Below are 26,891 nucleotides of genomic sequence, written 5' to 3' on the forward strand. Positions count from 1 at the left end.
ATGGTGTCTGTTACATGTTACATGTACATATCAAACACTTCACCACTCCTCCATTGGCTTAGTGGTGAGTAGATAATGAGTGAATTTAAAAAATTTTCTCGGAACTATCCCTTTAATGACAACACACTGAATAAATGTAGCATTATCACACATGTCACAAAACAGTAACATAAGTGGGAAATTTGTTAAAGTTGTTTGTTTGAAAACCAGACGCAAAGGAAACAGATGGTCGAGCTTTTGTGAGAGGTAAAGTAGAGAGCAAGAGAGTGGTGAGTAAGTTTTGATCCTCCACAGTTACTATTTCTTTACATTTGATTCAACAGAAGGGTTTTGCTTTCTTGCTGCGTTCAAAGCTCCTGGAAAACAGTTCTGGCTGTTTTGAAATTATGAAAACAGACGCCACTGTCACCCTGTTTGACTCCACTTTCAGAATTTGCTTGAATAGCTGCAGAGAGCAGTGGAAGTACTTAAATAATGAAATGGGATCACATAAAAACCTACTTTGTATGTACATTAACATTCAACCCACTGAATCCTGTGCAATGATTCATGCTTGCTCTCTCAGTAGATATATCATTTCTAATTGCCATATTGTTTGTCCACTGCAGTGTTAATGTTGATAACTTTATGAATAAAGTATAGAATCACCTAAGCTTACTGAAACTGAAGCCTGTCTCCAGTAACTGGCTGCTGAGCCTTTTCAGAGCAGAGACTCACAAACTGTGGGGAGGTGCTGCAAGGCTAAAGAAAGCATTCATTGTACAAAAGATAGAATTTCTCCCACCTCACCCACATTGTATTTTTTATACCAAAAGAGACATAATAGTGTAATTTTCTCTCTGGGATGCTAGAAAAGCAAAAAAACAGGGAGATAGTATAATAATTGTCTGGACTGTTATGCTTGATTGCATCTTTGTGGAGGATAAACACCCATAGGTAATTTATCATGCGAGTGCTAAGGAGATTCTATTTTCACTCTCCTGTTACTGATCAACAGAGGAATTGACATGCCTGTCTGCCAATTAGGGTGGGGTTCCAAAAGTCTGTCAGTCAGCAGCCAATCTAGGAGACTCATCTCATCTCATCTCATCAGCCACTCCAGACACTAATCCTGGAAAATCATCCATGGATCTCGAGGAAAAACACTGCGAGGAAGATTAACTGGTCTGATTTCAAAATCAAAAGAATGCTTTATTTGGCCATCCAGGTGACAAGAATATGTCTCTTTATGTCGAGATTTCTGTGATTCTCTGGACCAACCTGACCGTAAGTATTTGTTTTAAGGGCCTTTCTGTCACCTAATTGTGTGTGGGAATGTGTTACACATAACACTTTCAAACCTAAGTAGAAATTATAGCAATATACTGTGATCGCAATAAGTTCTGCAGAATACTGTGAGTATGTGGATGGGTGAAATAAATAGAAACTTATTTTATAGCTGACATTACAGCTACCTGGAGGAGGGTTTCACGATCTTTTGCAAGAGGGACAGAAGAATGAAAGGAGACAAAATAAACAGTCAGAGCTAACAAAATGTTCAACAAACACAAGAAAAGCAGGTATGAGTACAAAAAGTCAGACATAACAAAATAAGATATAGCGAGGCTATCGCTAATGTCAATAGATAGTTTAAAAGTTTAAAATTGTGGACATTTAAAAATCGATCATTTATTCTATCTGAGAATAGAAGTGAAGGGCAGTTTTGCAGGAAAATAAAGGATATGTTAAAAGTCCTGATAGTTAACTATACAATAATTGACCTGCCCCCAGCAAGAGGCATGGTTTATTCCTTTAATAGATCTGTGTTTGACATGAAAGCATTCCTTGATCATTTGGAGAGACAAATCATCTAATGAAAGAAAAGTGAGGTTTAACTAAATGGACAATGTCCAATTCATCCACCTATGCTGCTTCGAGGGTCATAAACAAACCTTCAAGCACATACAATAAGTAAAAATACAAACTACAATTAATCTTAAAATACTTTTCTATTTATCCCTTACTTATGCGGGTCTCTTTATTTCAGTGAGGAGACCTTTGATAATAATTTAGTTTCTAATAAAAAACCTCCTGAACCATGAACAAGAAAGAATCCTGACCAGGAGACTGCAACTATGGCAACATGTCCAAAACCAGTTATTTTTCTTGGTCTTCATGTTGTCGGATGATTCTCCAAAATTCTACTTACATATATACAAGGAACATTGAACTCTTCTAAGCAGATAGAAAAAAATATTCACATTCCACAGTAATGTACCATTTCCACTTTGGAAAGTGAGGCACCAGCCCACCCAGTCAGACCCACCCCAACATTTCCTACTTTTGTAAAGTACTAACCCTGAGCTGGGACTTTTAAGGGGGTAAAACTATTTCTCTGAAATAAATGTAGACCCTGGTCTAAATGACGTTCCTTAAAAAAGTTTCAAGTTCCTGGAGAAAGTTCCTGAAGTGAAAATGCAACTAATGATAGTTAACACCAATTATTTCTTCAACCTATATCCTCTGTTCTTACACAAATCAGTAAATGGCAATACAATAACAAAGCCAAACAAAAAGATATTTAAAACACATCAGAGCTGTTTAATAGAATTCCACCAACCTCCAGGGTGAAGGACAGCACAACATCAGATTTGGACAGCGTGTTCTCGTCTTCCTGGCCCATGTCCATGATGGATGTATTGTGGCCTCGTTTCAGCTTCTGCAGTTTAAACTCTCCTCCCTTGGACACAGGCATGCTCTCCAGGTTGGCCATCAGTAGGTTGACAGAGGATCGCAGCTCTTCAATGAACATGGCCTCCATCTCCCTGGAGGAAAACTTAGGAAACCTTCCTCCATGCTGACCAAAGCAAGAAGAGAGCCAAATCATTAACGAGCACTATCCACACAATGTCCACAACAACAACACCAGGCATACATCCAAACATAACATTTTCACTGTGAACTACCACCTGCTCAGCCGAGCAGAGACTCAATGTCTCAACTCTAAACTTATGTGAAACTTATGTAAAAGTCTAGATAAAGCGATAACTTTAGAACATTTTACACAGAAGTGCCTTTGAACTGTGACATTATCCATCTTTTGTCCTTACCCGAGCAATCTGGTCAGCCATTTGCAGTCGTCCATCCAGCTCTCTTCTAATCTGCGCTGCCTGCTCATCAGGGTTGTCCAGCTGGAGAAACAGACACGAAATACTTCTGAATAATAATCATCATCATCAATTATCATAACGAGAATAATAATAAAAAATCATAGTAATGCAAAACATCTTCAATGGAATTTGTACAAGTTTAAAGTACTGGCAACATTGTGTTCCAATTCAAGTGCCGTCTTTAACATTAACATAATTTTCATTAGCTGTATTGTACAGGATTGTTGTTGCAAATTTCTTTGATATTATTTATGATTAATGTATTGTTAAAGTGTCTATATTTTTCCCTTTTGATTTGATACTCTTGTTTTGAACATGTGCAAAATGTAAAAGTAAAAGTTTACTTATAAAAGCAGATGTAGCAGATTCTGTTGCAAGTATATATGATAGTTACTATTCCATATATATGTTTCTATATTTTTGTATTTCATCACAATTATAACTTGTTACTTTACTGATGTAAATTATTGACTGCCCTTGTTGTAACATCTACTGTTATGGGACTACTGAAGGATTGTCTTATCTTAAAAGTATCACTAATGTACATTATTTGTGGAACCCTGTCAAGGTTCTGTTACGACACCCTCAGGGTTACTTAGACAATAACAGAACACTTTAAAAGTACAAAATAACAAAATCATTTTAATTGAGATTCCTCACAACATCACGTAGTGTGGGTAAGTAATAGTTTACTGTCTGTCTGTATAGGATAATCAGCCATAAAAAGGTAAATAAGTTACACAAGTCTTCTCTACAAAAGACATACATGTTTGTATATTTCTCTACATGCTGCAGAGCATAAGGACAAAACAGTGTAATAATGTTGTGGTTGCTACATGTGGAATATGGAGTGGAGCGAAATACAAATGATATTTTCTGCTATTTGTCGGTCAAAAGATTTGAATGGTTCCCGTGCCTGATAGTGATACAGATGTTCAGGATGCTCTGTAGAATGTTTTGAAGAAAGGTGGTTGGAGGCAAACCTAATTCAGCTACCTCTCTATAGAACAGTCCCACTGACGGTCAGCGGTGCATGCTACCCTTTATATGAGCCATCTGTTAAAAAAACTGGTGTGAGGTGTGTGGGTGTGCGTGTAGTCTTGGCATGAAGTCAAACACAGGAAGTGAGGATATGCACTCGTCACTCGATTGTCCTTTGATTCTGTTTAAGAAACGAGAAGAATGACCAATTTGGGGTCCATGGAGTTGCGCCCCTGCAGAATGTGGTTGCGTTGGCTCCATCAGACCATGACCTTCAGCACTGGGGAGGTTTGCTGTCAAGTGTTAAGCAGGTGGGATGAGAGTTTGTACCTCTCTGAGGGAATGGGTTGCTTTCAACTACTGCTACTTTGGATTGAGCTGTTGTCCCAAATGAAGACGTTTTATGGGCCCAAAAATAGACAAAATCTGTGAACAAATGATAACTTCAGGTTGAATTCTGGTTTTCAGTTACGTTGGGCTGCTTTTGCTCTCTCTCTTTCTGTGTGTCTCTCAGTCTGCCTCTCTCTCTCTCACTCTCAACCCTCACCCTCTCACCCATCTGTCCCTACCATTGATTTTCTCCCACTGGATGCATTAACATCTTGCTAGAACACCCACCCCTGCTGTTACCACTGACTGAGGAGCACGTTTGAATTACTGCTGCCTCCCAGGCACCACACACACACTCACACACATATATACAGTGATATGCACCACAGAATTTAAACATCATTAAGTCTGCAGAGCAATACTGTGTATGCACACCTTTGTGATTATTGTATCCTTCTGAAATACAGGGATGTTGCAGGATATATACAGCACATGCACACTGCATGTGACAGTGCTTAATTGAAGATGTGCATTGTCTTTCTATTTTTTTTTTGCAGTTAACAAGTTACAGTTTATAAATATTTTCACTGAGAGACTAAACCATCAAGAGTCTAGACTTGCTCCAGACTGTCCCTTACCCAAAATAACCTCAGAAAATATCTATTTGGCTTTTCATCTACTATCAAAATGAGTCCTAGGTTCCAGTAGTACTGATACCTCCAATGGGCCATGTGTTCTAACAGACTCTTGACAATGTTCCTGTTGGGGTCTGTTGCTATGCTTGACTCCACATGGTTGCTTAGGGATCTGTACAGAAGGGCTGTGTGCTAAGCTTTATTCAGAAGTTCTTTAAGTGGTCGTCAAGACTAGAAAAGTGCTGTGTAAATACAGACCATTTACCATTTACCATATAGCACTAGTGAAACATCGGTACACAGTCAACAGACAGCTGTACTGTTGTACATATGCATATGGTACACATGGGTGAAAAGCATGGATGTGGTTGCAGTGCATACAGTCTTTACATGGTGCTCTCCATGTGAAGGTTGGCAAGTGTTTTTAGATATAGAGGGATATTGTTTTAATTTCCAACTATATTTTCATTTAGTCTTTTTTGTTTCATGACATCTGGGCCATCTCATAAGTAGTAAGAGTAAGAAAATACTAAATAGATTGATGTTGTCACTTGAAGGGCTTGAGCACCAGCGCCCTCTGCAGCCACACGTGGTGATTAGTTCTGTTGGGCTCTGGGTCCTGAAGGAAAGTCCATCTGTTTTTGCAGAGTCCACAAAGGAATCAAGAAACTGAAACTAAAGCAGTGCTGTTAATGCTGTGTCATCTTTAGGCCGCAATGTCACAGAAATAAAGTAAAAATGTGTTTGTTATGAAAATGGCTTAAAAACACTTCAATTTTATAAAATATGCAGCATGCTAAAACAATCTGACATGCCTGTAGAGCAAGTTGCAACCAGCTGTGTCAAGGCCCATCCACCTGACCTTCACAACACCAACTGTGCGCTCATGACACTTATTGTATGAGCGTTCCCGTCATGTCTTTGGAGCCAGGGAGTTTTAGCATAACATTTATTTTAGGTAAAGGATCTGAAAATAACTCACATGGCAAACCATTGACAACTTCCCACTCCCCATCACAGAAGAGCATTTAAGTGAGTTTAGAATGATATCTTAATTTGAACTGCAGTTTAGAGTTTAACAGAATAATATGGAAATAATTATAAGGTATAATTAACCAAACTAATGATATATATATCGTCAGTGAAACCTTGTTTTGCATAACAGCAGAATAATTTCTTCCGACTCTGATAAAATGTTAATAAAATGGTTTGTACATGAAATAAAATTTCCAAATACATGAAAATTGGTGAAAGTGGCAATGACAAACCACTAAAAAACAAATCTGTTCATACGATTGATTCTTGCATGAGGCCATATATCTAAACTTTCACCTTTAATTCCTAATTGATGACATTCTTACAAGTCAAAGAACTGTCTTGTAAATGCACAAGTTTATAAAGTTCCTTTTTAGTCAATTATTGAGAAACAATTTGACCTGTAAAGTAAAATGTATCACAAAAAGGTTTTCTTTCCTGCTGATAGTGGTCTAAATGAATCCGGTTCAGTGGAGTGCATTAAACCCACTCAACAAAAATGTGGCTCCCTGTTGAGTCTGTTGATCAGCAGGGAGTCTATTGAAAAACCCCAAACCCCCAAAACCACAGAGCCAGTAATTCTACTGTCCCTTGTGAAATATGTTCATTTCCTGCTCAGCCTTTTTTCTACTGACTGAGCACAGCTCCTCTGCTAACCACAAATACTGTTTTTTAGAGAGAGGATGCTATCTTTCTTCAACTGATGAAAACCATAAACCTCTGAATATGTAATTGAAAGGAACTCTAAATGGAACACCCAATGCTCATCGCACTTTCCTTCTAATGAAGGTTTTTTTTGTGGCTTATGATGGAAAATGTTTCTCATAGGATGCTAGTGGAAGCCACTGAATAGTTGTGGAATGTAGGTTACTTTATCATCTTACTCAAAGATTTACAAGAGGCTGTAGTGTTGAGACTGTCCTCCCATGAGAAACATCAGCATTTAATGCACAATTAAAAATGCAGCGCTACCAAGCAGACCAATCATAACTGGTGTTACAAATAGTTACAATCTTGGGGGGGTGCACCCTACAGAAAACAAATATGTGCACCTTTTCAGGCCTCACAATTTTACTCGCTACATTTAAACACAAATATCTGTACTTTGTACTCTGTACTGTCTTTACACTTTTATGCATGGAGCACCTCTCGCTCACTCACATGCCCCCTCGCTCGGGAGACGCGCAGGCCTCGGCAATGTGTGTGCCATCAGGGGGGCAGTGCGAGACCCTAAGCATTCGGAGGTAAGTCGGGCTGCCATGGTCGACCAAGGTCGAGAGGGTTTACCGGTTTTGATCCCTCCGCAGGTTCACCTATAGCTCCAACAGGGCCGTGACCGACTCCGGCGGGGCCGATCCGAGGACCTTACTAAACCATCCAATCGGTAGCAGCGACCGGCGGTGTGTACAAAAGGCAGGGACTTAATCAGGGCCAGCACATTCCCCATCCATTTATTCCATGTACAAAATGATCCAGGTGCTCATAAAGGACCTCGGTTCAGTTCAGTCTTTATTATTCTGTCTGAAATTTGGCAGCAAAACCAGACTGTGTCCGGCAGGGCCTAAATCACCATATACATTGGGGGGGACATGTCCCCCCCAATATTCAGATATGCTCAAAATGTCCCCCCCAATATCTATCTGATTAAAAAAAAAAAAAAAAGTCAGGCAACCACATACACATCCCACTGTCCGAAATAATCAATAGCAAAAAAGTCATTTAATCATTATTATAGCTAAACATAAGACATTTTTGATATAGGCTAGTTACTACCGGTTGTAGGATTGCAGTTATGCGTGGTTTGTCCAGATGGTGTTGCCCGCCGTACAATACCATGTTGACACACCACCCCATCCAGCAGAATTCATTGCTCGACTGCTGTGGGTATGTCAAACCCTCTCTCTGTTTTTCATTACTTTCAAACATATTTAAAAGTGGAAAATCAGAATGTAGCCTAATATGAATGTTACTAATCGACTATATTAAAGTTGTTGATTATATTTTTTGTTAAGTGTTATGAAAATGTAATTTCATGAATGGTCTTGCAAGGAATAGCCTACTAGCTAGCTGGCTAACATTAGCTAACATTCTGACAGGAATTCTGAGCTAACTCACTAGTATAATGTTAGGCTACATTCCATTTACAGGTATTAGCTAGTGAACAGCCAGAGCAACTAACATGAGGAGAGGAGAAGTTTCCCAGCTCCTATATCGAACCATATTATATTTGTAAGAAAACCCACATGAAGTTTGAGTGTCAATCATTTATGTAGCACGTCAATTTCACAGTGAGTCATCATGAGCAAGAGGAAGAGTGGCAGCGATATAAGACTGTTTTTTGGGCAGCTTCAGAAAAGAAATAAAGTAAGTTCAGAGCAGTGAGAAAATGAGTAATTACCATTAATGTCAAGGAGTCAATATAGTATAATCAAATAGGCTTTCTAGTCTATAATTTACTATGTCTAGTCCAGTAATTTTAAGACAAAATGGGGGACAACCTTGAACAAATTGCAACAGAAGCAAATGCAACTGATTTTATATCCTCAACATGAGGGAAAAAATCCCTGGAGAATCCCATTTCCCAAGTTTCAAAAAAGACCCAAATATAGTCCATTCGCTAGCCTCATTATTTTCCTCACGTGAATAGGGTAAAATGTTTAACCCGCCTTAGATATCACCATGTAAATTACTGAGTTTATTACTTACATTAAGACAAATGAAAAATGTATACAGGCTTTTTGAAATTCGTTGTTAACATGAGCAAACAGTGCATAATCTAATTACTTATGGCTAATTTGCATACATAACACTGCTTCTGTTGCAATTTGTTCACCCAACATAACATAACAGTCCAATGTTAAAGTACAGACTCGTGTTGCCCCCCCATATGTAAAACATGTATAAATATTAGACTTTCTAGTCTATGGTTTACTAATATTTCATCCATGTTCACTGTGGTGTGTTCAGAGTAAGGACAGAGAGAATGAACAAGAGGATGGTGACAGGACAGGGAGAGTGTGTGCTGGTGACATAGAGGTGAGTGAGAAAGGAGCTAATATGAATGGTTAAGACCAACTAATGACAACCTAACAGTCTAATATTGAAGTAAACATATATAAAAATTAGACTTTCTAGTGGTTTACTAATATTTCATCCATGTTCACTGTGGTGTGTTCAGAGTAAGGACAGAGAGAATGAACAAGAGGATGGTGACAGGACAGGGAGAGTGTGTGCTGGTGACATGGAGGTGAGTGAGAAAGGAGCTAATATGAATGGTGAAGACCAACTAATGACAACCTAACAGTCTAATATTAAAGTAAACATATATAAATATTAGACTTTCTAGTGGTTTACTAATATTTCATCCATGTTCACTGTGGTGTGTTCAGAGTAAGGACAGAGAGAATGAACAAGAGGATGGTGACAGGACAGGGAGAGTGTGTGCTGGTGACATGGAGGTGAGTGAGAAAGGAGCTAATATGAATGGTGAAGACCAACTAATGACAACCTAACAGTCTAATATTAAAGTAAACATATATAAATATTAGACTTTCTAGTGGTTTACTAATATTTCATCCATGTTCACTGTGGTGTGTTCAGAGTAAGGACAGAGAGAATGAACAAGAGGATGGTGACAGGACAGGGAGAGTGTGTGCTGGTGACATGGAGGTGAGTGAGAAAGGAGCTAATATGAATGGTGAAGACCAACTAATGACAACCTTAACAGTCTAATGTTAATGTTAAGTTAAGATGAGATCATCCTCGTGCATTTCAGATCATACCCATGGAGAGGGAGTTTGACAGTGAGAGAGAAAGAGATAGAATGAGCAGCCAGACAGGCGATGATGAGGGCACTGGAGAGGAAGGGAGGGAGCTTGGACCTTTCCCAAATCATCCAAATGTGAAAGTCATACCGAGTCAAACCCTATCAAATAAAACACTCTACTTTCAGGAGAAGTGGTTTAAAGATCATACATGGCTCCATTACAGCCCCTCTGTAAAGGGTGTTCTCTGTTACTATTGTGCTAAATACTTTGCAGCACAAAAGTCCAAGCTTGCATCAAAAGCAGATTCAGCATTTGTCAAGACTGGCTTTAACAACTGGAAGAAGGCACTCGAGAAATTTAGTGCACATAAAGACAGCCAGTGTCACAAATTAGCTGTGATGACTAGGCTTCAGGAGCCAAAGACTGTTAATGTGCAACTTTCACGTGAGCTTGAAAGACAGCAGCAACAAGCAAGGAGAAATCTTATGAAGATTGCTGGGGGTGTGCAGTACTTGGCACGGCAAGGTCTGGCTTTTCAAGGCGATGAGAAGGAGAGTGGGAATTTCAGCCAGCTTCTAAAGTACAAGGCAAAAGGTGATGCAGAGCTGACCAACTGGCTAAAACGTCAGTTTGATTTCACCAGTCCCAAAATGCAGAATGAACTGTTGCAGCTGATGGCCAATACAATCATCAAAAAAATTGTGTCAGACATAACATCAATGCCAGTGGTCCAGTTCGCACTTATCATTGATGGAACCCAGGATGTGTCAGGTGTTGAGCAGGAGTCAATATGTGTGCGCTTTGTAGATGCAGATCTACAACCAAAGGAAGAATTCCTGGGACTCTACGAGGTGTTATCAACAACAGGGGAAAATATAGCCAAGGTGGCTTGTGATGTGATGACGCGTCTAGACCTTCCTCTGTCTCAACTCCGAGGACAAACTTATGATGGTGCCGCAAACATGGCTGGACGATGGCAGGGAGTGCAAGCCATATTAAGGGCACAACAACCACTGGCTGTGTACTGTCACTGTGGTCCACATTGCGTGAACTTAATTACACAGGCTGCCTGTCTATCATCTCCACTTGTGAGAGATTCAATGGCTCTGGTCCATGAATTGGGGGGCTTCTTTAACCAATCTGGCAAGTTCAAGTTGGTATTCCAGGAAATTGCCAAATCGGAGCATGGTTTCACCTCATTGAAGCCTCTCTGTCCAACCAGGTGGACTGTTCGCACCCCTGCCATCCACTCAGTTCTAAGGCAGTATGAGTCAGTGCTGACAGCCCTAGAAGAAATGGCATCAAGCAGCTCATCTGAGACGTCAGCTAAGGCTAATGGTCTTCATGGAGCATTTCTAAAAGGCAACACTGTGCTCGGCCTTGTAATGGCTGAGGACCTGATGGGGGATCTGGAATGCCTGAACACCTCCCTGCAGCATAGGAAACAGACAGTTTCAGGCATGTTGAAAGCTGTGGACCATGTAAAAACAAGCATGCAGGAAAAGCGAACAGAGGAACACTTTGATGTCTTGTTCTCAAAAGCAACTGCTATGGCAACAAAGTTGGACCTGCAACCAATTCAGATGCCTCATATCCGCAAACCTACAAAGCGTTACACTGGTCAGGCTTCAGCCCATATCCATCCTGATGCCCAGTCCTTCTACAGAGCCCAATTCTACAACACCTTGGACACAGTGAATACTCAATTCATAGAGAGGTTCGATCAAGCTGGATTCCACAAACTTCAGCAGCTTGAAAATGTGCTTCTACAGGGAACCATTGATGAGGTTGTGGACCAGTATCCCGAATTGAATCCACAACTGCTTCAAGTACAGCTGGCCATGTTCGCAGCCAATTACACTTATGAAACAAGCTCAGATGTTGTCAGCATTATGCATGACATGGTGCCAGAAGTCCGTTCAGCCAGGTGGAGGCTTTACTAAGGCTCCTGCTCATCGTCCCTGCATCCTCAGCAGAGGCTGAGAGGAGCTTTAGCGCACTACGAAGGCTCAAGACATGGCTCAGATCCTCCATGACGCAAAGCAGGCTGAATCATGTTGCTATCTGTCATGTGCACCAGAGGAAGCTGGACGAACTGGACCTGGAAGATATATGCCAATCTTTCATCAGTGCCAATGATAGACGCAAAAAGGCGTTTGGGTCCTTTTCTAGGTAGAGGAGAGGGGAGAGGTGAGGAGAGGATAGCAGAGAGGAGAGGAGAGAGGAGAGGAGAGAAGAAAGGATAGGAGAGAGGAGAGGATAGGGGAGAGGATAGGAGAGAGGAGGAGAAGAGAGAGAGAGAGGAGGAGAGGGGAGAGGAGGAGGAGAGAAGGAGGAGAGGATGTGAGAGGGGAGAGGACAGAGGAGGAGAAGGAGGAGAGAGGAGAGGAGGGGGAGATGATGGAGGAGAGGAGAGAGGAGGAGGAGAGGGGTGAGTATAGAGGAGGAGAAGAGAGGGTAGAGGAGGAAAGGAGAAGAGGGTAGAGGATAGAGAAGGAGAGAGGACAGGAGGAGGAGGAAAGGAAGAGGAGAGGAGGACATAAGCACACATACATACTTTTTTCATTTTTATTTTATTTGGTTCTGTGGGTTGTATTTGTTTTGTTTCATGTATTCCTGATGCTTTGGCAATATAGTTCTCACAACATTCATGACAATAAAACAAATTTGAGTCAAATTGAATTTAATTGAATTGACTTGACTGGAGAGGAGAGGAGAGGAGAGGAGAGGAGATGACGGGAGAGCAAGAGAGAGGAAAAGAGAGAGGAGAATATAGGACCACAGGAGCTTGGCAAGGGAAGACAGGATGAGAAGAGAGCAGTGAAGGCCCTCCTGCCCAGTGCCCACACAAGTAATACAATGTAATAACATGTAACGCAATGCATTATCATTATGGTAAAAAGAAAAAAAAGGTATATATATATAAGAGAGAAATTTGGTCCCCCCCAATGTTGACTCCATGGTTTAGGCCTTGGTGTCCGGTGTCCGGTGATTTTTGTCTGCACCAGCTCTGTGCAGGTTGTTATCATCATTAAAATCACTGTCCTTCGTCGACCGGAGACGCAGCATACAAAATGGATTTGTTTTGCATCCACGAAAACATGGCAGAAGGCAGTGACGCTGCTCTGAAGGTTTTCAGTCTCCTCTGAGGACTAAGTGTGGAGTGTTTTGGTTTTATAAGAGTGCTTTGGGAAAAATGAATGATGTCTGCAGAACATGAAGTGTGCACTGTGAAAGGTGGCAACACAAAGCAGGTTACGTTTTGGCACACATCAAGAATTGAGTTGTCAAAAGTCATGGTTAGTCTGTTTAACTTTCTAACACTTGTTGTAGTCATGTGCCTTGACAAATACAGCATATACATTTCGCCCACTGTCTCCAAGCCAACATAATTTGATCATTTGAAATCAGTCTTCCAGTTGATTGTAAATGTTCCAGCAGGAGAGAAACAGACTCCTACACAAGACTTTATTTATGTCAGCTATTGAGCTCATTGCAATTACTGTCACTGTCTACATTCAGATTTGATATTTACATAACATGTGCATTGGGACATTGAGTCCACAATGTTGTGGAATGTCTTTCTCTACCCGCTGTTGTGTGTTTGTTTCATTGTTGTTGACCCCTCGTATTGCAGCTTCCCTGTCCCTCTCAGCTCGCCTCGGCACCATGTACTCCTCCACAGCACACTATAATCTCCTGACATTCTCTTGAGGGTCTGTATGTGAGAACACAAATTTTAGAAGAGAGAGGCTCCCGATTTTCTCCAGATTTAGTCCTGCCAGTCCCCTTGCAAAAGTTAAGTTGACGAAAATTAAGTTTGTTACTGCAATGAAAAGTAAAAGACTGATAAAGGACTTTTAAGCTTTTAAGTACATGAAGTCTCTATATGTTCTTAACAGCTCTAGTGAGCTGCTCAAGCAGATAGTGAATTGTTATACAGAAGCTAAAATGAAAGATGTCTGCCTGTTGTCTCAGTGATTATATTAGTTTGCCTCTTGCAAGCAAATCAACTGTCTGAGACAGAACAGCCCCACACCAACCCTCTCTCTACCTGCAGATAGTGCAGAGTATATCAGCAGCAGCAGAGGGAGGGCGGTGGGTAGAGGATTGAGACTAATTCAAGTCCTTCAGTTCGTTCCTAAAATTGTTTTTCTGTAGCATGCACCTGCACCCCCCTTGGCAGGGTATGTCATGACCTTATGGAAAGGTCTGTCATGGTCAGTTAAACTTCTTTAAATCCTCTCCTGTTCATCAGGTTTTAGTCAAATGTTAATATCAGATATCCTTTTGTGACTCATTGTTTTCCACATGTTTTCCCATCACTGTTATGTTATGCAATTTTGAAGAGGTGGAGTTTTATGCAGCTGCATACAGGATGTTCCTCTCCTCTTGGCACCATTTAAGTTTCTGCATCCTCATTTTATCACTCACCAGTGGGTCCTGCTTTCCTCAACTCAGCACAGCCTTTGACTTTGAATAACAACTCCTGCAGCTGCAACACCATCCTCCCCTATTCCACTGTCTGTCCATTCTTTATTCTTTTCCCTTTTGTTCCATAACTCATTATTCTTGTATTATTCATGTATCTTAGTCACTTAGGATAGCAAACTATAAACATTACATGAAAAATACGCTATCGATGGGACAAGGAATATTGGCTCATACGCTCTGTTGAAAATAAAATCCAAGGCGACTCTGGAATTGACATCAAGCCTCTTGTTACTGTTCGATGTTGGGTAACATTTCATCAGAATTGATTATAGTAAGAAGGAAACAGAAACTGAAAGGGAAGTGTCACAGCATCAAGAACCACTTAAGGCAGAAATTCAATCAGCATCCCATTCTATCTATTGTTGTGATGACTGCTCAGTGTGCAACAAAGTGCATGGTATACAGATATACACAAGGTACTGCAATTAATTTTGTCAGGCATTTTTGTAATGTTTCACAAAAAGCTGGTTACAAACTATTACTACAGAGATCCACCATTGTGTATGTGGGAGAAGGATTTGGGGGAAACTAAGAGAGACAATATTTTAATGTACATAAAGGATCTATTGTACTGATTGTATTTAATAAAATGGAAGATCTGTGATCCCAGTGTAGAAATATATATATATACAAATGATAGATAGATAGATAGATAGATAGATAGATAGATGAATACACAGATAGATAGATAGATAGATAGATAGATAGATAGATAGATAGATAGATAGATGAATACACAGATAGATAGATAGATAGATAGATAGATAGATAGATAGATAGATAGATACACAGATAGATAGATATACTGTAGATGATAGATAGATGGATAGATAGAAAATAGGTCAACAGAACAGATATTTCAAAACAATATATTCCAAAGTATCTTTTTTATGCAACCATAAGCTACTCCAACATAGGGTAAACAAAGTAGGTAAACTGAGATAAATACAAAGCTGACAGAAGAGATTGTATCTGGTTTGAGGGTAATGATAGATCATCTGTTAGCCACACTGAATTTACTGCAAAAGGAAAATCCAAAGAAGATATTTTCTCTGCTGCCTCAATTCTTTACTGATCCAATGCAATGCAAGTCATTTTGAAAGATTATTAAACTCAGGGCAAAACACTGTTTAATACTCATGTAGACACTATTTGCTCCAATAATAAATCAAATTTTCCCCCAAAACGTCAGAAATACTGTTTTCCCACTAAATCAGTGGTCTGATGGTTTGTGTGTGGGTGACCTGTTTCAGTCGTCCCACCAGCTGATACTGATTCTGTAAGTAAGCTGATACAGGATTTTCTGTTCCAGGTAGAAGCAGAGAATGTGTCTTGGTTTATGGTTCATCAGTAGTGGGCCCATTTTTAGAAACTCACCAGAAGTGGATAATGAACAGGTCAACAGAGTATGTCGCCTGTAGGTCCTGTTCAGGCCTGGAATTAATTATCCATCCTGAGAGATCCGGTCATAAGTGGACAGCATCAAGCATTTGTGTTCACATCTCAAAATGGGTCAGAGACGTCAGCTAAGGAGGTGATCCCTCACATGTGGCGCAGGATGCATTTACGTTCACACAACGAAAAGAACGTGACCACAAGCATCCCAGAGCACCTCCGAATGTGGTGTGAGTGATGAAATCTCAGGACGGATGTTAATGTCAGGTCTGAAACAGGATCGTAAAGAGGCCGGAGACACTGCTCTGAGCCCAATTCATAAAATAATAAAGTCATGTGTAGAAAATAAGAACTTTCTCTTACACACATGCACAAATTGTCTGGTGGTCAGTCCTATTTGGAAACAAATGAAAACTTAAACGACTGTATCATGAATGAAAACCCAAGGATTCAGACTGCATCACATTAGAGGTTCATAGATATTCATAAAATATCGATATTTTAGCGAAAAACTTCACTTAATATATTTGTATCATAAAAATAACTTTCAGATCACTTTACGGTGGTAGTATAACGTAACGTAACGTATGTGCTGTTAGAACAGCTGGACTGATGAAATAGGAGGATAACTGTTATGTTTCATTTTCAGACTCTGCAGCAGTAGTGGGATGCAAATTAAAAGATCAATGCAACTGATCTTTGATGAGATCATCCCCACCTCCAAGTTTTCTGTTAACCCTGATGATGTCATCTGGATGATCCTCCCAATCTTGATAGGTTCTTCAGAGTAAATGGTAAATGGTCTGTATTTATATAGCGCTCTTCTAGTCTTGATGACCACTGGTAGAGCTTTACAGTACAGTTTTTGCCATTCACTGATTTACACACATATCTCTGTGCAGTACTTTCTCTATGAGATGGAACAACTTGGGTTTCAGCATCCTGCCTAAAGACTGGGATCAAACTAACGATCTTCTGGTTAGTGGTCTATCCTCTGATCCACAGTCGCCACAAGTCAAAGGCAGACATTACTGCTTCTAATGCCTGAATAGCCCTAGTTATGACTAGTAAAGATATATTAAAGTGTAAAAAAAGGGTACCCCAAATGTTTAAAATTATAGTTGAGTAGATTGACGACTGTGGCAGTATTAGTCAGTCAATCCTAAAGTAACTTAGTGACGACTTTACATTTAGCAGAAACCACACTGGGCCCCAGCTCCTTCCAGTGCATGGAAATATCTGTGAAAACTAAACAGCTACAAATCATATCAAATCTAAATTTAATTGAAATGAAACTTGAGCTGTCACATGCTGTATCCTATTAGCGGAAAGCAAGGTGTTGAATTTTTATATCATTTTTGAATCAGATTGTCCCTCATGGCAGGTCTGAAATCCCTTCAGGTGTGCAATGTGAAATCAATACAAAGATATAGAATATTATGTCCTACAAAATGTCCACAAAGGGATTTTATGTTGTTGGTGTTTTGTTTTATAGTGCAATGTACTTCCTCCATGCTTTATAGATGTCTAAATAGCAGTGATGTGCCATTATGATGAAGATGATGATTTCCAGCAGGAAGAGTTTCTGAAAAAGGACTGTACTACTGAGGATTTACTAAATGTAAGTAAAAAATTGGGGAAATTCAATACATGTCTGCATAACAACTGTATACACAAATATAAAATGTAAATGAATAGTGTCTTTGGGTGAAAATATATGTGTTGACTAGAAGACTACAATACTGTGTCCACCTACTAAGAAGATTTACGATTAAACCAAGAATACTGATGCTTCTCAGGTGTGACATATGATTAAATTAATAGATATTTCCTAATTCTCTCCTCCTATATTCTGTCCACTCTCGATTATTTGAAACTATTATCTCCTCTGGATGGATTAACAAGCCCAAACCCTGATAGTGATTAAAAGAAAAGCAATCACTTGCCCTTAATTCAGATAGGGGGACAGTTGGCATGAAAAACAAAGAACGGGGGAGGGGGATTGGGAGGGAGCCTCTGTGTACAGTTGCTGTGGCAACCACTGAGCAGCGGATAAAGGCCACCAGCATGTGTGTGTGTGTGTGTGTCTAAGGTATGTCTTCATCAGTACACATTTTATCTGTTTCTCTCTCACAAACACACACTGATGGTGCTCAGGTCAAATAAGGACTTTAACCATGGAGATGTTCTCAGGCTATGGGTTTATTTGGTCTTTCCTCTGTTTGTGTTATCAGAACAAATATGTACAAATAATTCAAGGGTTTCACAGCAATACAGTGCGCTTGAAGTGGATTATCAACCACAACACATGTCTCTACGAGTCTTGTTTACCTTTCATGAACAGCAAGATGAGAGAGAATTTAAACAGAATAGGAAAAGAACCATCAGCTTTTGAAGTGTACAAAGCAGTGAGCGAAGACAGGTTCACATTCACATTTGCTTCTTGTATCACTCATATACTGTACATTGGAAATGCTTGGGGAAAAAAACGGAAGAAGTGTAATATCTTTGCAACTGTGTTTTGGCTCCAAATTTGTTTGAGCATAAGCTTTGCTCATTGTTCAGAACAGTACACATGGCGTGTGGCTGCACAGGGCCTGTTGTTATGTCTCACTATTTACTTTTTTTAAACACACAAGCATCTGCACTAGAGCTGTCACTTGAGATAAACACTGACATGGTTCATAAGGCATTTGAAAAGCAGATCTTGTCATCTTTTTGTCATTTTAGTGATTGTCATTTTGTAATATCATATGTTTGGGCTGAGATTAGCTATTCAATTTTCAATAAAGAAAAACCGAAAGAAATTGAGAACCTGGATCAAACAATTTTGGAATTTATGCTTGTAAAATTAAATAGATTACTAAAATTGATTATTGTTAATGGTCACTTAATTTTTATTGAGCTGAGACAATGTTAACATTATAATACTTGAAGCAAAATACTGTTTTGTACATGGATAATGCTGTTGCATTCAAGTGCATTCATTCCCTTAGCTATTATGATTGTTTATCAATTTATGTTGTATACAGGCTCATTATACCGTGTGTGTGTGTGTGTGTGTGTGTGTGTGTGTGTGTGTGTGTGTGTGTATGTGTATGTGTGTGTCTGTGTGTCCGTGTGTGTATTTAAAATAATTATTAACTTTTGGAGCTAATCGGTCAAAGGCCAATGGGGGCAGCTTAATAATTTAATAAAATCTCCTTTCATAACCTCTATTACTTGACCTCACTGAATAGAGAATCCAGAATCCATTTTATCTATAATTGTCAAGATGAGAACATTATTTTTTGAGGGGTCATTCCACAACTGGGGCTCTTGAAACGACATTTGGATTTGTATAATTATATGTTAATGACAATGTGAACTATGTAATATGCTTTCTCTTTATTACTATTGATTGAACAAGAGGGACAAAAGAAAGGAAATCTGTATTTATGGATTTAGAACACAGACAATCATGTAAGTAAGTTTTGAATCATGTCATGAGAATAAAACAGCTTTTCTTTCGTACAGAATGTTCCAGTGTTTCCCTATGCAAAAAGAGATAAGATAGGAAGTATTGAGGTTAATTTCCTTATCATTTAGAGAATTCAACTGCAACTGCAAGCTGAAAATTTATTTATTTATTTTTTATTATTATTATTTCTGCATCAAATACGACCAACAGCCAATATAAATTGAAAAATAGATTTTGCTCATATGGCAAGAACTCATCATCGTGACATTACTATTAAGTCAGAAAGATATGTCATACAGAGATATGAGCTATGCTTCTGTAGATCAGTATGGTCATTATCATATGGTATGAATGACTCCTGGATGACATTATTATTACACTATTAAAAGGTTTACATGCACAGGGTATGCATCACCATCAACTGATTGATATACTAATCATTTCAGCACTCACCATACTTTCCAGTGTGTTGACTCTATTGTGACGAGTTATAGGCTTTCAGTTGATGCTGACTTCACCACAGCCCTAATGACTAAAACCCATCTGATAAAAAGGAAAGAGCCTCTCATTGTTCTTTCCTCACTACATATCCGCTGTGCTGGCCGGCAATTCAATTTGTCTCCCTGCTCCAGCCATCATTACTGCCAAAGGCACATTCGTCAAGAGACATGTGCATCACTTTTAACCCCGCTGCTCTTATGATGTGGACAGTTTGTTAGAAAACAATCATCTCATTTGCTGCTCTAGGTGTTCACTGGCCTGTTCGAACTAATGCTTCAACCAGCATGGTGCAACATGCTTGTAGGTTACATGCAATTAAAAGACCACTTCGAAAGACACATGCATATTATGTGTAATGTGTTTTCATGTTGAAGCAACAATGTAGCTATGCTGATACACAACAGTTTCTCTCTGGGCTCCCAATGACCATCAAATATTGATATTATATGTTAGTATTGCACTTATGATTAGACATTGTAAATCAATCCAATATCTCCTAAATAATTTCAATTTCTTTCCTTTGGGATGCAGTTCACACTTCAACAAGGAGTAGCATATTGGTTATATACTACTATTACCACTACTGCTATCATTATTATTATCACTTATCAAACCTTCTGTAGGTCATGATAATATCATTATCTTGAATTCTGTAAAAACCTGACATTGTGACAGCCCTAACTGACAGCAGGAAGATTTACTGTCGATCATCAGAATAAACTTGGTTTTGAAATTCACCTGCAGGTCCATATTTGTGTTAGAATTCAGAACAACCACCAAAACAAAAAACCTGATGAATGAGCAGAGATAAGACTGACTAAAGAATAAAGAATAAGAAGGTGTGAATGTAACTGCAACATTGTGAATTTACTCCCTGTATAACTGCACTTATTTACCAACATATTACCTGCTGCTTGAAACAACTATTTCTCTTGAACTCACATAAAACCTACAATAAGGCTCCAAATAACTTTAATGAATATAATAAATCTATTATAAAAGTCATCCTGTCATCATTTATGTATCATTTAAACTTGCTGTGTATACCACATAGTGTAAATAAAAAAAGAAGATAAAAAATATATTATTAGAAAAGTGTCATTTTAGCCACAGGAGTTAAAAATGTATGGCAAGAAGAGTTTGAAGAGGAAGACAATATGACAAAAGCTGCCAGGTTACCTGCTGGCATGAATGTATGTTTGTTTGGTTTTATTTTATTGTTTTGTAATATCACCCCATAACATCAAGCAGATCCAGTGTGTAAGATTTAGGTGAAAGGGATATTTTGGCAGAAATTTAATGTAGAATAATCCTCATGATATTTTCACTTGTTCATTTCATCTAAATTGTATGAATTGTAGTTTTCTTTACCCCCGAAAAGGCCCTTTATATTGAAATACTTTATATTTACATCGAGGGGACCCTCTCTACAGAGGCCGCCATGTTTTTTACATTAGTCCCGACTGGACAAACTAAACACCTTTTGAGTGTTTATGACAATTAAAGGCTGCCACAGTTTCTTTTTCATGTTTGGAAGGAGAGGGTGAGATGAGGGGTGTTCAGCTGTAACATACAATTTCATCGCTAAATTCTACACACTGTACCTTTAAAGAACATCACTGTTCATAAAAGTACAAAAATAGAACTGCAGGTTCAAAAGCTTCTCAGTGTGCTCTTAGTCTTGTGTTAGTGGGTAGAAGGGACTTGTTCTCTTTCTAAGAGTGTCCTCACTGACGTTGGACTCTAGAGAACCCTTGAGAGAACCACCTTGTGACAGGAACCTCTTGTGTCCTGTATGATGACATAATGTACTGATTCGTTTTAATCCAAAAATAAATTCTGAGAAGAATAAAATAGTCTGTAACTAGGAAGAGAGCTCAGTAAAATGACAAGTTAAGATATAGACATTTTGTTTCTGCCTGAAGGAAAGAAACACTTAAATAAGCTTCATCTGAATGTCATCTTGGTGAAGCTATAGGGACGTCCAGCATACAGCTCATTGTGAGTGGGCAGCACAGTAGCTAATGAGGACAGCAACATGTTGCTTTGATAGACATTGGGAGGGGACCTCTCTGTCATGGCTCTTCTTCAAACTCATCCGAGCTGAGCCGCAGGCGACAAAAGATGACAGGAGCGGGCAAATCCTATTCCAGCTGCCGTAACTTACATCTGTGATTAAATGGTTGCAGCCGGGGTCATCTCAATGGTGCGTGTACACTGCATTAGTCTGCTGTGTAGCACCAAAGTCAAGACATAAGCTTGTGCGGTAAAAGGGGATGTTTCAGTGTCTCTAGTAGTGCAGGGATTTCCAAGCTCACAATGTGGATTAAAGGATTACCTCATGCAGTATGCTGTGGTTTTGTGTTTGAAGCTTTTTTGAATGATGTGCATGTGTAAGTCACGTAAAAAAAAAAATGCATTCAGAAGTTACTTAGTGTCATGTTGTCTTTTAACTCAGCAAGCCATCTGTCAGTACTTTCAGAAGGCTAGACATTCTGTGGAATTATTTTACTCTCCGTTTGATGAATGGCCACTCTTGTTGAACTGAAGCTTAAAAAATCATTCCCATCTCCGCTCCCTATGAAAGGACTGTTTTAGAGTAACCATATGCCTTGTCTGAGTGAGTTATTTAATCGTGGCTTGGTACTGTTGGATTTTAATTGGCAGGTATTAGCCAGAGTGCAGCTCCCACACCAAGAAGCCAATATTTACTCTCAGCACTGATGATAACTGGAAAACACACAGCTCATTTAGTGGAAATTCCTTTGTTTCCTCTAATGCCAGGGACTCCCTTCCTGTCTGCCTCCTTCTAATCACCACCTCTGTTTAAACAGTTCACCCTCTGATTCTCCTCTTCTCTCATTTTACCCTCCATCCTTTTTCACATCTCCTGCTTCTCTGTCCTGTCTTCCCTTCTCTGCAGGGACCTGAGAAGGACCTGAGAGGGACATGATGAACCATATGATGCTGATAATAACGCCAAACATTTCAGATTTTATTATTTCTGGCCTGAGCTGATATTAGTAAAATAGAGATTAACATGATATTGTTCATTCTCATAAAATTAATAGATTGACTATTTGGCCAAATACAAGAGATTGTTAATGTTATATAATTTGTGAAATAATTTTGATTCCAAATGGTTGATGTGCAGTTTAACCACCAAGTTTGTGAATCTTTGTGTTTTTGTGTGTGGGGAGAGGGATGTGCTGTCATTCATAGGATAATGTGCTGAGGTTGCATGAAGACCTGTTGCTGCGATGATGACAAGAAATCTTAATGACTTAATTATATCATGAACTAGTGAAGTAGTGAATGAGAGAGGGATTTCAATCACAGTCCCTAATGTCTCTATAATTAATGAAAAAATGTCAGGTTGTTGAGGCTTGCCAGGTCACATTTCAGAATTCAGTATGGTTGATTAAGGGCATCTTCTATAATCTACACAGCAAATAGCAGCAAAACAACAGGAAATAAGAGTAGATCGGAAAAAAGGCAGCTACATAAAATTCAGTTAAAATAAGTAAAAGCCTGTCTCTAATAATAGTCTCCCTCTTAAAGTGCTCCACACACCATCTTACAATTTATGGTAGATGAGTATTCATTTCTCCAAAGATATGGCTGATGATAACAATGCAGCTGTTGGATGAATCAAGAGAGCAACAGTGTTGTGGTTTGATTTTTGAGGTTATGTTTTGTTTTGTGTTAACATCTCTCTCTCTCTCTCTCATATAGAGTGTGCTCCAAGGGGCGGGGCAATCTTCTGGAGCACAGAGCACCGGGCACACCTGCAGCTCATCATGCCCTCATTGGTTGGCTTCTTAAGCCACTCTCCCTTTGTCTCCTGTGCCGGATGATTCATTTGCCTTGCTGTGCCAAGCCAGAGCTTCGTGTGACTCCAGCTGATTGCCTCGCCTCGAGTTATTCCTTCATGTCCCTTGGTATTGTGAGTTTTGTGCCTCGACACCATTTCAGTTGTACTTTTGTTCCCGAGTCTTTTCCCATTTCTATGGAGATTTTTAGTTGCTACTTTATTTTTTTGAGTATTTTCCTGAGGAACCGTCCTCCCTCCTTTTGTTAAATAAACTCTTTTGTTGAACTCTGCAACTGGGTCCTGACTTCCCTGACTAGACCATAACAGAATCATCCGGCCAAGCATGGACCCAGCAGAGAGGGACAACTACGAACGAGCACTCTCGTCGCAAGCCGCCAAAATAAACCAGAACGAGTCCGCTCTGGGGCGGGTGATGGAACACCTGCAGCAGCTCGGTGCCAGCGTCTCACAACTGGGCGGTCAGTTGGCCGCCCTGCGGGACCAGCTCGTCTCCTCTCCCGGAGCCGCCGCTCACCCCCCAGCCGACGATCCTCCTCCCAGCCCTGCTCCGCAAGCACGCGAGCCGTACATCCCCATACCAGTCAGGTATTCAGGAGATTTAGGTACTTGTTCGCAATTTCTACATCAGTGTCAGCTAGTATTTAGCCAACAACCCCACACCTATGCTACGCCTCAAGCTAAGATAGCCTTTATAATGAGTTTGCTCACGGGACAGGCGGCAGCCTGGTCCTTAGCGATATCTTCACAACAACACGAGTTGGCTAATGATTTTCACGGATTCACTGACGAAATGAGACGAGTATTTGACCACCCGGTAAAGGGCAGACAGGCTACAAGCCAGTTACTCGATCTCAAACAGGGTAGCTCTTCGGTGTCGGAGTACGCCGTGAGTTTCCGTATTTTAGCGGCAGAGAGTGGGTGGAATGATTCGGCTCTTCAAGCCATATTTTTTAAGGGGTTGGCAGGGGAGTTAAAGGATGAGTTGGCGGTTCGGGAGGAATGTAACTCGTTCAACTCCCTTGTTGATTTAGCTATCCGCCTTGATAATAGGATGAGGGAAAGAGCTAGGGAACGGCAGAGGACGAGGAGCAGGCGGCTCATCTCCGGCACGCAACCCAGCTCCCCAGACTCCGCTCCGGGATTGCCCGACACCACCCACTACGCTCGAGAGCTACGACCGCCACCAGTCGACGAGCCCATGCAATTGGGTCGGGCCCGCCTCACCCCAGCCGAGAGACAACGCAGGATGCATGACAAGCTGTGCCTCTACTGTGGACAAGGTGGCCACTTCGTTTCCTGCTGCCCAGAGTTGCCAAAAAGACCGGGCTCACCAGTACTAGAGAAGACTCTGGTGAGCCACATCTCTTCCTCTCACGCGTCAAGAATTCAGGTTTCAGGTATGATTCACGGACCTGAACACTCGGTTCCAGTCCAGGTGCTGGTAGACTCCGGTGCCGATGACAACTTCATTGACAGAAATTTTGTGAAGAGCAACAACATTCCTATTTATGAACTGTCCTCTCCCAAAAAGGTACACGCCGTAGACGGCAAACTCATAGAACTGGTGACGCATAAAACTGAACCATTGAAATTGGTACTCTCCAGTAACCATCATGAACATTTGGAGCTGTATGTAATCTCCTCACCTCTGAATTCTGTCATTCTGGGAATCCCTTGGTTAAAGCTTCACAATCCCCACGTTGATTGGTCCACCGCCACCGTTCGCAACTGGAGTCTCCACTGCCACGCCCACTGCCTCCGTTCCGCTCTGCCCGCCAGGCCTGCAGATCCAGCTCCAGCAGTCGAGGTAATCGATTTAACCAATGTACCCCCTGACTACCATGACCTCAGCCAAGTTTTTAGCAAAACTTCGGCCACCTCACTGCCCCCACATAGACCCTACGACTGTGCTATTGACTTGTTGCCAGGGGCCCCTCTTCCCACTAAGAGGCTGTTCAATTTGTCCAAACCCAAGCGAGAGGCCATGGAAAAATACATCACAGAGTCCGTGGCAGCCGGCCTCATCCGCCCCTCCTCTTCTCCGGTGGGGGCGGGTTTTTTCTTCGTGGAGAAAAAAGATAAAACCCTGCGGCCTTGCATTGACTACACCGGGCTGAATGACATAACTGTAAAAAACAAGTACCCACTCCCCCTGATTGACTCCGCCTTCAGCCCCTTACATTCGGCCCGTGTCTTCTCCAAGCTAGACCTTAGGGATGCCTACCACCTCATCAGGATTAAGGAGGGGGATGAGTGGAAGACAGCATTCAACACCCACTTAGGTCACTTCGAGTACCTGGTTATGCCTTTTGGACTAACTAACGCCCCCGCTGTTTTCCAAAACCTGGTGAACGATGTGTTAAGAGATCTGCTTAACAAAACTGTGTTTGTCTACCTTGATGATATTTTGATTTTCTCTAGCTCCATGGAAGAACACGTGACTCATGTGAGGGATGTGTTGAAAAGACTAATGGAGAACAAGTTATATGTTAAAGCTGAAAAATGTGAATTTCATGTGTCTACTGTGAGTTTCCTGGGTTTTGTGGTGGAGAAGGGGCGGCTGCGGGCGGATCCCTCCAAGGTGGAAGCAGTAAAAGAATGGCCCACTCCCACCACCCGCAAGCAGCTGCAGCGCTTCCTGGGGTTTGCCAACTTTTATCGTAGGTTCATAAAGAACTACAGCCGCCTGGCGGCCCCTCTTACTCGTCTCACCTCTTCGAAACTCAGTTTTACCTGGTCTCCTGTGGAACAATCTGCCTTTGCAAAATTAAAAGACATGTTTATTAACGCCCCTGTTCTTGTGCACCCAGATCCTGAGCGGCAGTTCGTGGTCGAGGTTGACGCCTCGGATTCCGGGGTCGGGGCCGTCCTCTCCCAGCGCCAACTCACAGACAATAAGCTCCACCCCTGCGCCTTCTTCTCACGTCGACTCACCCCCGCCGAAAGCAATTACGATGTGGGGAACCGAGAGCTCTTGGCGGTGGTCCTGGCTTTGCAGGAGTGGAGACACTGGCTGGAGGGGGCAGCTCAGCCCTTCATCGTTTGGACAGATCACAAGAACCTCGCCTACCTCCGCACAGCTCGCCGCCTGAACACCCGCCAGGCCCGCTGGGCCCTGTTCCTGGGTCGTTTCCAGTTCACCCTCACCTACCGCCCCGGGTCTCGGAACATCAAGCCGGACGCACTCTCCCGTCAGTTCACCCTGGAGGGAGGGGGGCCCATTAAGGAGACCATCCTGGATCCCGAGTGTGTGCTGGGGTCGGTTCGCTGCAGGTTGAACAGGAGGTTCAGGAAGCTCTGCAGGGCCAG

The 26,891-nt window shown here is 41.0% G+C and overlaps 1 protein-coding gene across 16 annotated transcripts in view; it reads right to left on the reverse strand.

The window, feature by feature from the left end:
• The window catches only part of cadpsa (Ca2+-dependent activator protein for secretion a), a 159,830-nt gene that overhangs the window by 100,803 nt on the left and 32,136 nt on the right, over window positions 1–26,891 (reverse strand). For all 16 annotated transcript variants that reach the window (XM_069513966.1, XM_069514032.1, XM_069514022.1 and 13 more), the window contains exons 5-6: window positions 3,090–3,170; window positions 2,600–2,836 (exon numbers count right to left, since the gene is read on the reverse strand). In XM_069513966.1, the coding sequence (XP_069370067.1) occupies window positions 2,600–2,836; window positions 3,090–3,170 (318 nt within the window). The remainder of the gene's footprint in view (window positions 1–2,599; window positions 2,837–3,089; window positions 3,171–26,891) is intronic.

Source organism: Paralichthys olivaceus, chromosome 2, assembly GCF_024713975.1.
Source record: "Paralichthys olivaceus isolate ysfri-2021 chromosome 2, ASM2471397v2, whole genome shotgun sequence".
Taxonomy (NCBI): Eukaryota; Metazoa; Chordata; class Actinopteri; order Pleuronectiformes; family Paralichthyidae; genus Paralichthys; species Paralichthys olivaceus.